Below are 14,443 nucleotides of genomic sequence, written 5' to 3' on the forward strand. Positions count from 1 at the left end.
CCTGATTAGACCTGCACAGTGGGTAGTGGCAGGTGCCCCTCAGCCCCTTAGCCAGACTAAAGACAGTTTTCTGTACCGGCAGAGGATTCTGGCAGTTTTGAGTCCTCAGTTTCGGCCTATTCAACACCCCAACCACGTTTGAACGACTGATGGAGAAGGTGCTGGGTGACATCCCCGACAGGAATGTCTGGTCTACTTAGATGACATACTGGTCCATGAGGACTCCTTCCATGCAGCCTTTGGGGCCCTGCGACGTGTTCTACAGAGGATATCAGCAGCTGGTCTGAATCTTCACCCAGACCCAAGAGCTGGAGTTTCTGGGGCACAGGGTTGGGGGAGAGGGCATTAGCACGTTGAAGGAGAAAGTGCAGGCAGTGAGGGTCTGGCCGGCCAGTCCCTACCAACTTGTGACAGCTGAAGAGCCTCATTGGATTGGCATCCTACTACAGGCGGTTTGTGTGTGGCTTCTCATGCATAGCTGCGCCCCTCTTCTGCCTGCAGTAGAGAGACAGGGCTTTTTCCTGGACATCTGAGTGCGGGCAGCTCTTCGAAGAAAGCCTTGATAGAGTCTCCCATCCTTATCCCCCCGGACCCCAACCTGGCGTTCGTCTCGGACACGGAAGCCAGCGATGTTCGGATGGGAGCGGTGTTGAGCCAGGTGGGGGCGGAGGGGGAGGAAATGGTGGCGTACTTCAGTAAAACCTTCAACAAAGCTGAGCAGCGCTATTGTGTGACACACAGAGAACTTCTGGCTATTGTGTGGTCTGCCCTTTACTGTCCGAACTGACCACTCTGCCCTCCAGTCGTTAATGTCCTTCAAAGAGCGAGAAGCGCAGATTGCATGCTGGCTGGAAGAACTGGCGCCGTACATCTTCAAAGTGGAGTAAATGGCTGGAACTCGCCATGCCAATGTTGACGCCATGTCCCGGCGACCCTGTGCACTCAACAGCTGCCGATACTGTGAAAAGAGGGAGGTCCGTGAGAAAGAGCTCTAAGACAAACTCAGCCCTGTTGTTATTTTAGCGTAGTTACGGCAAACAGTAACTGTTGCGTTTCTAATAATAAAGAAAGGTGAGACCAACTCCTCGTCATTCTTCTGACGTCCGGTCGGATGCTACAATATGTATTTTTTTCCAATCCTAACCAAGTGGTTTTCATGCCTAACCCTAACGGTCACTAGCCTGGGTATACCCATGCTGCCTTACACGTGATTTCATCTGCTCGGCAGCCTGGATTCCATGGATCCAAATTATGCCTCCGCAAAGGGATCAATCACAGAACAGGGAGGGACGGCAAGACGATGACGACATCTATGTGACACACTGACGCTTGTACTTTGTTTACATCTACGGATAACATCTCTGTGTTTTCCATGTCTGCAGAGTTTACACATATAGTGTTACCTTTTTATCTCATGTTTGACTTGCACAAACAACAATAGTCGCTCAACGCCATTGTGAACACAATAATCTCTGACCCATCGCCTTCTTCCTTGTCGAATTCCTGTCGCTCTACATACGTCATTTGGTATGATTGATATGATTGGCTATCAGCTATATAAAGACGCATTTGATAGACATTCGTAGCGCCCAATAAACAGCTCTGGGCAATCGTAAACCACGCCTCAAATACGAGAAAATGAATGGGTGGTTACCAGACTTCTTCTTGAGATTTGGTCCCATTAGCCAGGCTAAACCATCACCTTATGAAGGCTAAAACTGCTCATGTAACGGTAGTTTTGGTGTCGATGTCCACTAGTCCGTCACCATCTCGAGGTCAATTTTCGTTCAGCGTTCTGTTAGATAATCAAATTTGTGTGCAGAACTTTTTGTACTATATTGTTTGAACCTGTTCATGAGAACTTGTTGTTCTACTTCACTACATTTATTTACAATATTAAATATTTTTCAAACAAAAAGTTTACGGGGCATCTGATAGGCTTGCTCACTTGGTAGAGCACTGTATGCCTCTTATCGCCCTTTAGCTATAATAAAAATAAAAGCATAAAAAGCATTTTTATTTATTTATTTAGTTCAGATACAAAGTGTCAGTTTATAAAACATGCTCTATCACGGATTAAACTAAAAGTAAGTGAAATAGTTAAAATTAGCTCCACCTTGATATAAATTACAGACAACCAATGTGGAAGTTTTAGGAGTGATATCGATTTTAGCGGAGGAATTAACTGATTGACGATACAGCGGCCAATGTAGCAAATTTGCAATCTGCTAAATCTGTTATAGGTAATACATTGATAACAATGATCCCATTATATAATACAACACAAACAAACACTCTGTATTATGAATAGCTAGCCTACTTTTTTGATACTTCAAGAACATTTTGTTGCTAATAGAGGCTACTTATGTACTTAGCCTAAGTGAAATTTTGGGTGCAAGACTAATTGAGTATTTTTATACTTTGGTCTTTCTCAAGTAAATGATTTGAACACTTCTTCCACTGCTGTCTTTGTCATTTTTGGTTGTTTTGTAGCATTATTTATCTGAGCTTAGTGTGAACATCGTTTTCTGTTACTGTGCTGCTGGCAGTGCGGAAGTCTTCATCAAACAATCAAATATCTGCAGCCTCATTATCCCCCACAGAGCCCTTTTATGTCTTAAATGTTTTAAAGAGTATATATATATATATAAATATATATTTTTTTATATAAATACATATATATATATTGTGTTATTCACTATATAATCACACTGCAGTTATAGCAAAAACACGCTTATGCAGCGTTTTGTGTGTACAGCGTGGAGATTGGAGACGATTGCTTCAGTGGCCTCCATCGAGTGTACAGTAGCCTATAATGCAGCATCAGCGTTAAATGCAACAATTTCTGTACACTCGACATGAGAGAGACTAAAGTTTGATTTTTCAGCATTTTTCAGATAAATTCAACATTTCTCGGTGTAGCTCTATGGCCGGTAACACCTGTCCGTGCAGCTCTCGTCAGCTGGAAAATTGAACAGAGGAACTCCCCATCGTCTACAGGAATCAGATTCTGCAGATTTCACCTCATTGCAAACACGCAGACGACACGTTCCCATGAATAAAAGCTCCGTGATTGTTGCAGCAGAGAGCCGACTGGGATCTCTGTCTCTCTCTCTCTCTCTCTCTCTCTCTCTCTCTCTCTCTCTCTCTCTCTATCTCTCTCTCTCGCTCTCTCTCTCTCTCTCTCTCTCTCTCTCGCTCTCTCTATCTATCTCTCTCGCTCTCTCTCTCTCTCTCTCTCTCGCTCTCTCGCTCTCTCTCCCTCCCTCTCTCTCTCTCTCTCTCTCTCTCTCTCTCTCTCTCTCTCTCGCTTTCATACAGTATGTAGCCTACGCGCTGAAAGAATACCACGACTGAGACTGCACCGGGGTCCAGCATTTCGGTGCTGCCTGGGACGGGATTTTTTTATTTTATTTTACTGTACAGATATTTTAGAAGCAGAGCTGAAGATGCTGGGGAACTGGAGGATCCACATGTGCAGCAGCAGCTTCCTTTTCCTCTGGATCCTCGTAGGCTTGAATGCGGTGGAGGTGTCGGGGTCCCAGCAAGGGATCCCTCTGTCAGTGTGAGTGAGAAGCAGCTCTGCAACTTTGTTTCACATGAATGAACTCATATGTCGATCATTTACAGGCAGGAAATGTAGCATTTAGTAGTGCAGCATTTTTTTAACTGAAATAATGTATTTAAGGAGGTTTGAACAGGTTAGATAGAGAGAGAATGCTTATTTTGTGAAAATCTCTAAATGCATCTTGAATCTTGTCTGTCTTATAAGGAACACCATGTGGAGTTTAATTTAACCACAGACCTCTGTATTCACTCACATAGGCCGTACTACAGGTTTAATTACAATCAATGACAGATGTTATTTTGACAAATAACCAGTATGATTAATAAAACAGAGAACGTTGAGAAATTCATCATGGCATGTTGATTAAACCACAGCAGGGGGTTAAGACTACACTGTACTTATTTGCCTTATTTTGCTATATGGATGCATTTTATACAATCAATTAATTGACAACAATAATTAGATGTGTTATTAATAAGTCAGACATAATAAGAAATGAATCAAATAATGTTTAATTTCTTACACTGCACAAACTTCCATTCTTATTTTTATCTGTCTAACTCTGTTTTTGCATGTTTTTTCTAATCCTCTTGTTAATTGTTTTAATTTCTCTTTAATTTTGTTTTAAATTCTCTTTGTTTTATGTACAATTCTTTGAATGGCCCTGTTTCTGAAGTGTGTTACATAAATTAACTTGCCTATAGGCTCCACTGTAAGGTTCTTCTTTAGGTGTTTATTATATAGGAACATTTTATTTCAATAGTTTTTTCTAAATATATACTAATTCAAATTTATAAAGAGCAGGTCACTGTTTTTATTAGTTTTATAAACTTGTATTACAACTTTATATAGTTACAGCTTATATCACAATTCTGCAGGCCTTTACAGTGTAATCAAATTATTTCCAGTTGTCCACATACAGTATAAATGTAATACTTAATTAATTAAAATAATTGCAATATTATTCAACAATAATGAACGGATATGGAATCACAGTTTTCTTTTTAAATCAGATTCTATCCGCAGCAGATTGGGAGACTTGTTAAACTGCAAAACCTTTAACTTGGGAAACCTATTTTTGCAGGATTTTGTTTCATATTTCTTTCTAAAATCATTTAAATACAAGGCAATCAAGAGTCTAAAATGTTAAAGCATATGTAAAACCTTATTCTAATGCCAGAGTTACATACTTTTAAAACTCAAAAAGGAGATTGTGTGCCTTTAAAAGGTAAAATATCCCGCAGGAACATTTTCCTGAAAGGTCTTTAATTGATTACTTAAGTTTAAAAACCACAATAGTCACAACAGTAGAAAACAGAACAACAACTAGGATAAATTATTATTAAAGAAACTGTTTATGAAAAGGTTGTTCTTAGGAAATACCTCTGAGCTGTTGTTTTTTTGTGAAAAGTTGGTTCTACACAAAACTACAAATCCTTACTTTTATAATTGTAGTTGTACTTATTTCTGAATTCTTGAAACAGGCCACATTCTTACAGCAGCATCTGAGTCTCCAGTAGGTTACATTCAACTTTGTTCTACATTTTAGCTTCAGTATTTTGCTGCCACGCTTAGCCAGTCATTTACAGTTTAATAGAAGAAGCTACAATAAGTACAGAATAGATCATCAAAATTACAAGCAATCATCTGTCAGGAGAGTGAAGGTCAGGGACACCGGGCCATGACGATAATCTTTTGACTGATGGTGTCAGGGGGAAAAAAGTATAAGAAAGTGACAGCTGAGGAGAGATTAGAGGCATTAAAAGCAGAGGAGAGGGAGTATTCAGCGGGGAGAGGGTGTTAAAGCTTCCATCCGTGACTGCTGCTCAAACTTGAATCTGAAACCTGAAACCTCTTCTTGTGATGTCATATTTAGACCTGAACAATAAGTTGTGTATATATTTATTTATTTGGCTAAACTGTTATTTATTTGTTTTTCATTATAGCGTAAAGCTCTGGGCTTCAGCGTTTGGTGGAGAAATCAAATCCATCTCTGCAAAATATTCTGGATCCCAACTGCTGCAAAAGGTATTCTTTTGATTTCTCCCAGTCTTGTATGAACACAAATGCATTTTTCCCTTCTGTATGATGGTCATGTAGTTACACACATTGTACGATGTAATGATGTATTCCTATAATGGCTGCAGAGACATTTTGGTGTCTCAGCTGAATGCTGATGCGTTGTTTTAGAGGAGACTCAGGTGTGTTTGGCAGAAACAGAGCTCTGAGTGTGTGTTTGTGCGTGTGTGTGTGTGTGTGTGTGTGTGTGTGTGTGTGTGTGTGTGTGTGTGTGTGTGTGTGTGTGTGTGTGTGTGTGTGTGTGTGTGTGTGTGTGTGTATGTGTGTGTGTGTGTGTGTGTGTGTGTGTGTGAGCATTTGTACTTGACACGGCCCATTAACCACGGCTCTGATTCCTCTTTCATCTCACCTCTCCAGTTAACTCTCTGGAGTCAAGAGTTTCAACCTCTGGATATGAATGCGACAGGGAGACAAATTGAATAAGTGTGCGGTTGAGTTTGATGATGGGTGAGGGGGGTATAGATACAATGAATGAAATCAGCAGAGAATGAGAGATGACCCAGTGCAGTATAGAGTTAACTTTCAGACCACTTGATAGCAAAGGTGGGCTCTGTGTTCACCGGTGGTCCGGAAGACGAATGTAGAACTGTTCCTCCACATGCTTATGATGCGTTTAAGTCCCCTTTATTCATGTCAGATTGATAAGCATGATAGGTTACACGTTGTTTACACTACATTCATGTCTTATTGCATTTAAAAAGGCATTACATCCGGTATATATCTGTTGTACCTCAAGCATACAGTAAATAATGGGTTTTTAAAAAGAAAGTTATACTGAAATGCCTCAGGTCTGTTTTGTGTCTAATCAGCAGTTAAAACTCATTTCTTAGTCTTTTAGTTTTATCTATTTCAGCTGTTGTTGCATGTCGACTCAGCTCTTCAGTATGTGGTGAGTTATTTCTGGTGGTGTATGAAAGGGGATTTCAGTGCTGTGTCAGTCACATTTTACGTATACAGGACTTCAAGGAACAAAAATGTTTTAAATGATGCATTTCAATTTAAAAACACCACAAACTTCAGGCTCAAAAACGACAGCAGAATTGAATCAACACCTCTCTGACAACTGAGTTCAATTGTAGGAGTTGTATTTTCTGCATCCCAACAGACGTGGTTGCTCTTTTCTGGTCACTCAGTAACTCTTTAGTCTATACAGCATAAATCCTGTATGGACCATTTTCAACTGGGACACTGATCCCTGTGTCTATAACAGCTGTTTACTTTCATCCTTTAGGTAAAATTACAACATGAGTCCCTGTCACACGTGGTAATCCTCTGCGTTTGACCCATCCTCACTATTTTAGGACCTGTTTGCCATCACAGCGCCGCGTCCGGGGACCAACTCCAGTACTGAAGCCAGTTCCTCGTTTAAGGGCAACAGCAGAATTAACGCCAAAAATGCTGCATGTCTCGGAGCGTGGGAGGAAAGCGGAGGAACCAGAGGAAGTCCACGCAAACATGGGGAAAGTGTTCAAACTGCGTATAGAAAGCGGCTCCTGGCTCCAAACCCAGGACCTGTTTGCTCTGAGGTGACAGTTCCTTAATATTAAATAAGTATTTCAAAGTTCAAACATGTGACGTTGAAGCTAAAGCACTGTCCACTGCCATTTCTTACCAAATATGCATTTCATCTTTGTACAAAAACATTTTTTCAATACGCCCTACAGATTTGTTCCCCCTATTTTTTGTGTGTATGTAAGCACTTTGTTCATGTTCCTGTTCATGGAGGCATGTCTGGAGAGAGCTGTGCCGAGCCAGTCAGCACAAAGCAGTGAGCTGTGAGGAAACTGACGGGTTGTTAGAAGCTGGTCATTAAGGCTGATCATTAGATGCTTTTATGGAGAATTGTCCCATTTCCCTAAGATTTCTGCAAAAAGGGGGGAAACACTGGCAGCTCTTCTTCCTGACTCCTGCATTGGTCATTACTCTAATCAATAATCATGATCAGTGCATTTGATGGATGGGGCTTAACCTCCTCTTCATGACTGGAGGAGTGTGAGGGAGGATGGAGGGGGGGGGGGTGACTCGGGGTGGTGAGGCGAGGAGGACAGGCGTGAAATGAACTGTTCTGCTCCAGCGCAAGCCCACACTTTTCCTTTCAGTAGGTAATTTGTCGCCTCATGTACTGGTGTGTGAGTGTGTTTTTGTGTGCACACAATGTGTAATGTGTTTGAACGTGTATCGTGGCCGTGTTTATTTTTAGATAATAACAATGGAAGTGTGTGTGTGTTATGTAGCTGGGATAGCGTAAGAGGATCAGGTTTTGTTTTTATTTGGCTTGTGTTTGTGTTTGTCAGGCATGTGGTAGATTATGTAATGTTATATTCCTCCTGGCTGGGGTGGGCTTTGTTCTGTATCACTGGAGGTCCTGTGCATCCGGAAGAATCAGCATTATGTGAAGTGTAGTTCATTACAAAGAATCGTCCAAGCTTGACACGTTATTATCTTTCTCCTGTGCTTTGACTCCATTTCAATTACCCTCTTGCCATGCATAGCCTTCAGATCCAGCCCCGGCACCCACCCCCCTTCCCGGCCACCCAACATAGCCATCTCCAGCCAATCAGAGAGAAAGAAGCAGCATGTGCAGCCAATGACTGAGATGGGATAAAGACTATCAATCATTCTGTGTTGCAGGGAGGGTTTTATCAACCGTTCATCTGAGACTGGCTGCAGCTTGTCAGCCAACTTGTGAAGCCTTATAAGCCTTGTTTAACAATTCCCCACCTCTCCGGAGTGATGCAGGGAAACAACAATACCCTAAAACATTGCAGAACACACAGAAAAATAGATGATGATCTTAGTGTTTAGTTCTTGACTTATTTAGTGAACATTTAAGACTCTCTCAGTTAATCTACCATGTGAGCTCAGTGATTTTTGTGTCGAGTTTACAGTCTTCCACACTCTGCCAATACCACATTGTTGTTTCTGGTTATTTTCAGAAATATAAAGAACCTGAAAAGTCAGTCAGAGTAGAAGAAATTGATGGTGTGAAACTGGTCAAAAACCTGGCTGTGAGGATGGAAGAAGTGTTCCGGAAAAAAGCAGAAGCCACCAGGGTAGGTACATTATTAAACATGTTATATGTTTTTATATAATTATGGTTCTGGAATATTCTGCAGCATTTTGTTGAGTCAGCCTTTTTTTTTAACCCTTCTTATGTATGATTTGGTGTGAAAAGAATTGCTTTGTATACTAAGGTTTAAACCAATATTGTTTTTGAGATAGTGGGGAGAAGGGTGCAATGTTTCTTAAAGAGTCTAAAGAAAATATAAATAAATATGTTTTTTTAATTCAAACATACAGTAGCCATCTTCCCACCACAATATGCCTTCTTTTCATACAGTCCCTTTATTGAGCAGACTGCTCAAAAAAAATAAATCTGTATTGAATGTTGATGTAAAAGGTCCGCGTGGAATATGTACATGTAAGTTATTACAGACCAGGCCCGAGCTGTTGTCAGCCTCACAGGAGCAGCCTGTGTGCGACCTCAGCGCAGAGGAGCTTGTAACCGTTTTAATACTGCGCCTCGCAGGGACTGCTGGGAAATGATAACGTTTATCTCCCTGCGCCTGATCCCATGTGTGCCACAATACATGACAGTTCAACCTGTAAATTACAAAGCGCTTAATTTAATAAACGTGATTTTATTCTCAGAGATGCATCACCATATGAGAGTGGGTTTTCCTTTTTTTGTAAATGTTGTAAAAACAAGGTGCGCGTTTGGCGTTTGTAAAAAGAAAAACAAAGCAGTTGTGACAAATGCGACTTTAAAAATGAGGCCGTGACCTCAATAAAGCTGTGGAGGTCGGCTGGCTGCAACTGCATTTCATAAGAAGGGGAATTATGCAAACGCCTACGATGAATATTCTCTATTAATATTTATTTCATGATCTTTTTTTCTTTTTGCCAACTGCTGACGACATGAGATCTCAACATGAGGTCAATTGGATCTGGTCACCACTGCCTCAGTTGTGTTTATAGGGCAGTTATTTTGACACATGGGGACATATGTTAATTACCTGCTTGGCTCCTGAAGGCGAGAGTGACTGTAACGTTTAGGTGGCGTTTCCCTCGGAAACACAGAGCCAAGCACATTTTCTGGAATCGAGTTATTACAGAAACTGTATTGGCACAGTATGGGATCCTGCTCCAGCCTGCCTCCATCAATCATTTCACAGCTGCACTCCACAGTAGTGCCCTACATTTTATGTATATTTTTGTCCTTTAAAAAAATATCACATGGATTGCCAAGGAGGAAGAGACTAACATTTCTGTCCATTATTGAGTTCAATTTAAAACAAACGCTGGACATGGATTTCATCCAAGGATTAATCTAAAGATTGGCAACGGTCCTCGATCATGTTCCTCTTCGGTGGAATGACATTTGTTGAGGTTTGGGAACATAATAGCGTGGTAGGGCAATGTGCAAAGAGCAAGTTTGAGAGATACAGAGAGAGCAGCGGAGTGTAGAAAACTTCTGGGAATGAATGGACTTACCGGAAGCCTTTTTGGGGAAGTCTTAAAGGACAGTGTAAATGTTTTGTACATGAGTTTACATTTAAACATGTAATGTGTAATAACTTTACGTTTTTCTCCTCTTCTCAGCGGCTGGTGGAGGCGGCAGAAGAAGCCCATCATCAGCATGAGGATAACCCCGACCTGCAGGTGAGGTTTGCCCCGGACCAAAGAAAATAAAAGAGGAACACGATTATTAAAAAAAAAACATTTGTCGCGTCATAGCGTTAGACTACGCTGAATCATTTTTAGTTTGGGCTAGAGAGGGGTGGCTGCATGGTGAGAGAAGGGCAAAGGGCCCTAAAAGTCTTTAATTGCGTCGGCATCGTCCTTCACACTGATGTCCTGTCAGCGCTTTGATACATAATACTTCTTTGATAAGCAATGCCGCACACACTGAAGGCTGCGGCGCCATGCTGTCATAACTCTCACTGACTGTTTTTAAGTGTAATCGTAACTCAAACGCAGGTGTGTGCTGCTGCAGCGCCGTTAGGTTCAGTGTGTGTGTGTGTGTGTGTGTGTGTGTGTGTGTGTGTGTGTGTGTGTGTGTCCTGATGTCTAATGCGGAATTAAAGGCTGTGCTGCAGGTGTAGTGCATGGTTGAATGTTTCGATTAAAGTTGTAACATTTCCTATACTGGACTCAACGTGTGACCAAAACAGAGAGAGGGAGGCAGAAGTTGGCCTGCACTGCTCCTGATTTTAATCGTGTTCAGACTCTGTTCAGGACATTATTTAGCGGTTCTTATTGCGGAGCTTTCTTCTGTCTGCAGAGGGAATGCAGTATTTCTGTCGTCTGTTAGTGCTCTCTCTCTCTCTCTCTCTCTCTCTCTCTCTCTCTCTCTCTCTCTCTCTCTCTCTCTCTCTCTCTCTCTCTCTCTCTCTCTGTGTCCAGTGAACAAAGATAAATGAAACTCCTTTGCACGGCGCGTTGTTTCACTTTCATGACTCTAGATTGGAAACCCACTCGAGCAACAAAACACTGAAATAACGGCAGCACTTTACAGTTAATAGTTGCATTTACAACATACGAACACATTTCAGTCTCTGCACGTTTCTCTGCTGCTGTTCACACAACCAGATCAAGACAGGTAGATTTAAACATTTCCAACATAAAAACAGTGCTATTTCTAACTAATTATAAAGGGGAAATTATTTGCTTTCACCATTATTATTTTACTTATGCTTTAATACATTTACAGTCTCTCTAAATCAGATTGCTTACACAAACACACTTTGTTGAGTTATATTTGGGCTGCTAGTTCTGTAAGAAAACAAGTTTTTTTCATAGACAGTTTGTTATATCACTTGTGATATAACAAAACCAGTGATCCACAAAACCAACAATATATAAATGGACTCCACAAATATATAAAAACACCAGTATTAATTCATTTAATTGCAATGTGCTTGCTGCTATTTCTAAATAACATGTCTGCAAACTTCAATAAAGAACATTGCATTGACTTTCTTTATATATTTCGCTATAGATAAATATATATATATATATATATATATATATATATATATATATATATATATAAATATAATATAATATAAATTATTTGAAAACAAACAAATACCTTATATACTTCATCTTTTGATAAGTTCAAGCCATGTGGATATTTGTATTCAAGCAGCACAGGCCTATCACAGATATTTCATCTTAAAGGCCATAAAAATAATAAGGAAAATTCAATATCCACCTAGGATAATGATGTGATGTCATGATATGACTTCTCGTGGCATCATTTAGCCAGCCTCGCCTCCCCTGACACTACACATTTTTCACGCACCATTTCACTGACCACAGTGAGATAAGCCTGCTCCTCTTATCTCAGCTGCTTCGTGTCAGGACAGTCGGGTGTTTTGCATTGACCTGAGCATAGTCTGCAGTTCAAGGGTGTGCAGATCAGGTCTGATGATGGAGAAACAGAAACGTGGCTCTTACTCCAGAATATGTATTTACTGTAATGCTTCTCTGGTTTAGTGTTTGCTAACGGAGCTCTTTGCTTTCAACATTCATATGGGCCTGGGAAAAGCCTCCAATAGATTTTTAAAATCAGGGACATTTCAAAAATAGACAAACGGTTGAACTATTTTCATTAAACTTTCTTAAATCTTTCTGCCAAAATCTTATCAAGTTAAAGGCCTAAATGTCTTCTTTTGTTGCCCCTTAACTATTTGAAGGATGAGGGAAATTAAAACATATTGTGGAGGCTAATTTAGGGATCCTTGTTTACTGTGTATATTTAAAAAAAAAAAAAAAACGGATGGGAGAGAAGAATGTTTAAAAATGTTAAAATCCAGATGGTTTTGTTTTTGAATTGGCAGCTGTTATCATGGTAGTTTCTAAGAATCATGAAACATTGATTTGACCCAATAACAAAAACTTTATGCTCCAGAATACTCTAAATTATTTGAATAGTAAAGTGTATTTTGCTCATATTAATTAAAACAACCAGGCCCTCCACACCCTCAGTGTACAGAATAAAGCGTATTGAGACCCGCTGTCTCCAGATTTTGGGGTGTGTGTTTGGCTCAGCAGCCTGTAATGGAGGGCAGATCTCTGCAGTAGGGCTTACAGCTAACCGCAGCACTGTAAGAGTCAGTGGGGTGTCTCGGAGAGCTGCAGTGTCCCATGTCCTGCCCTACAGTAATAACCCTGGTGGTTAACGTGCCTCTCTACAGCACTATCAGTTCTGCTGAGGGTGCATGTTTCTCTCCCCTGCTGCTCCCCCTCTGCAGCAACACCCCACCACCACCACCACCGCCAACACCGCAGCCGCAGCTCGTCAGAGAGCTGCTCAGGCGTGGTATGAGCTGTCAGGGGCTGCTTGATGGTGATGCTCGTGCGGCCTCCCCCGAGTGTGATGCTGTAGAGTCCATCACCCATCTCTCCCTCCCTCCATCTCTCTCCCTCTCTCCCTCCATCTCTCTCTCTCCCTCCATCTCTCTCTCTCTCTTCCTCCCTCTCTCTCTCTCTCTCTCTCTCTCTCTCTCTCTATCTATCTCTCTCTCTCTCTCTTGCTCAGTGCAGACAATAAGGACTACAGGCCACAGAGAGGCCGCTCAAACAGGATGAGGTAGTCTTTCTTCTGCAGCAGCAGTCAGTGAAGGACAGGACAGACAAACGGTTTCACTTAATGGAGGCCAGAATTTTCACTGGCACTCATGAAGTCCGTCTTGTACCTCACTGACTAGTGGCAGTTACAACTGCTGTTAGTCAATGCACATTTTGACAAACTGGGAACATATTTAAAACTGCACTAACTAAGCACGAACTTAACGACAATCTGTGCATGGTCATAGCCTCATACTTACTTACATACTACAATGTTTCATTAAAATACTGTTTATTAATTATGAGTGGCTTGTAGCAGATTGATTTATCCCTGCTTCTTCCTATCTAGACCCCAAATTTCTCTAAAATAGTATGTGCATTTGCAAGATATAATGTCGATCATCAGACAAAAGCCTCTGCCACATCAATGCAATGTTAAAAAATCTAAGGTTATATTTCTATATTGTGAGCAGCCATGCTATCATGTAGTTTTTAACTGTTTTACAACTGTCAGGGGAACACAAAGACAGAATTTATACTCAAAAGTTTGTGAGATTGTTAGATCAAGTTGTATAAAAATTGACCATAAGTAAGCGTAATGAGGAGGTCAAAGTGGGTGAATGGGTAAAACAAACACAGGACTCTCACCACCCAGGAGACCACTGTTTGTGTCCCACATGAAACCAAAAGTCGACTTATTTTAAATTAACTTATGAACATTACCTGAGTTAAGTTACGTACGGAAGTTGAGTTACACATGTAACATGCTTAACTAACGCCAGACACATAAATTACGTGACAAACCTACTTATTTTAACTCAAATCATAATCTTTTGCTAAACCTAATCAAGTCGTTTTGTAACCTAATTTTTTCAACGTGCAGGGAATAGTTAGGATTAGGTTACAACACCATACCCTGCATGTTGAAAAATGACGCTGAAGGTTTACGCAGAGCATTAAAAACGTGACACCGAGGGGTCTGGGAATGAGAATGTGTGGCGTAGTTTTATTACTATTTTATTTACTTTTCCTGTATTCACTCTTTTCCCCAGTATGAGTACTTCAACGCCGTGCTGATCAACGAAGTGGACGAGGAGGGCAATAATGTGGAGCTGGGAGGAGAGTTTCTTCTGGAGCCCAACGACCATTTCAATAACCTGTCGGTCAACCTGAGCCTCAGCGTGGTGCAGGTGCCCACCAACATGTACAACAAAGGTTAGA

The 14,443-nt window shown here is 41.0% G+C and overlaps 1 protein-coding gene across 1 annotated transcript in view; it reads left to right on the plus strand.

The window, feature by feature from the left end:
• Nucleotides 1-3,449: 3,449 nt before the first annotated feature.
• The window catches only part of LOC310965278 (voltage-dependent calcium channel subunit alpha-2/delta-3-like), a gene marked incomplete at both ends in the record, with an annotated part of 33,367 nt that continues 22,373 nt past the window's right edge, over nucleotides 3,450-14,443 (plus strand). The window contains 6 exons of the mRNA XM_083938783.1: nucleotides 3,450-3,565; nucleotides 5,515-5,596; nucleotides 6,949-7,173; nucleotides 8,584-8,700; nucleotides 10,250-10,309; nucleotides 14,275-14,437. Coding sequence (XP_083794909.1) covers nucleotides 3,450-3,565; nucleotides 5,515-5,596; nucleotides 6,949-7,173; nucleotides 8,584-8,700; nucleotides 10,250-10,309; nucleotides 14,275-14,437 — 763 coding nt within the window. The remainder of the gene's footprint in view (nucleotides 3,566-5,514; nucleotides 5,597-6,948; nucleotides 7,174-8,583; nucleotides 8,701-10,249; nucleotides 10,310-14,274; nucleotides 14,438-14,443) is intronic.

Source organism: Echiichthys vipera (genome assembly GCF_963691815.1).
Source record: "Echiichthys vipera genome assembly, chromosome: X".
NCBI classification, from domain to species: Eukaryota; Metazoa; Chordata; class Actinopteri; order Perciformes; family Trachinidae; genus Echiichthys; species Echiichthys vipera.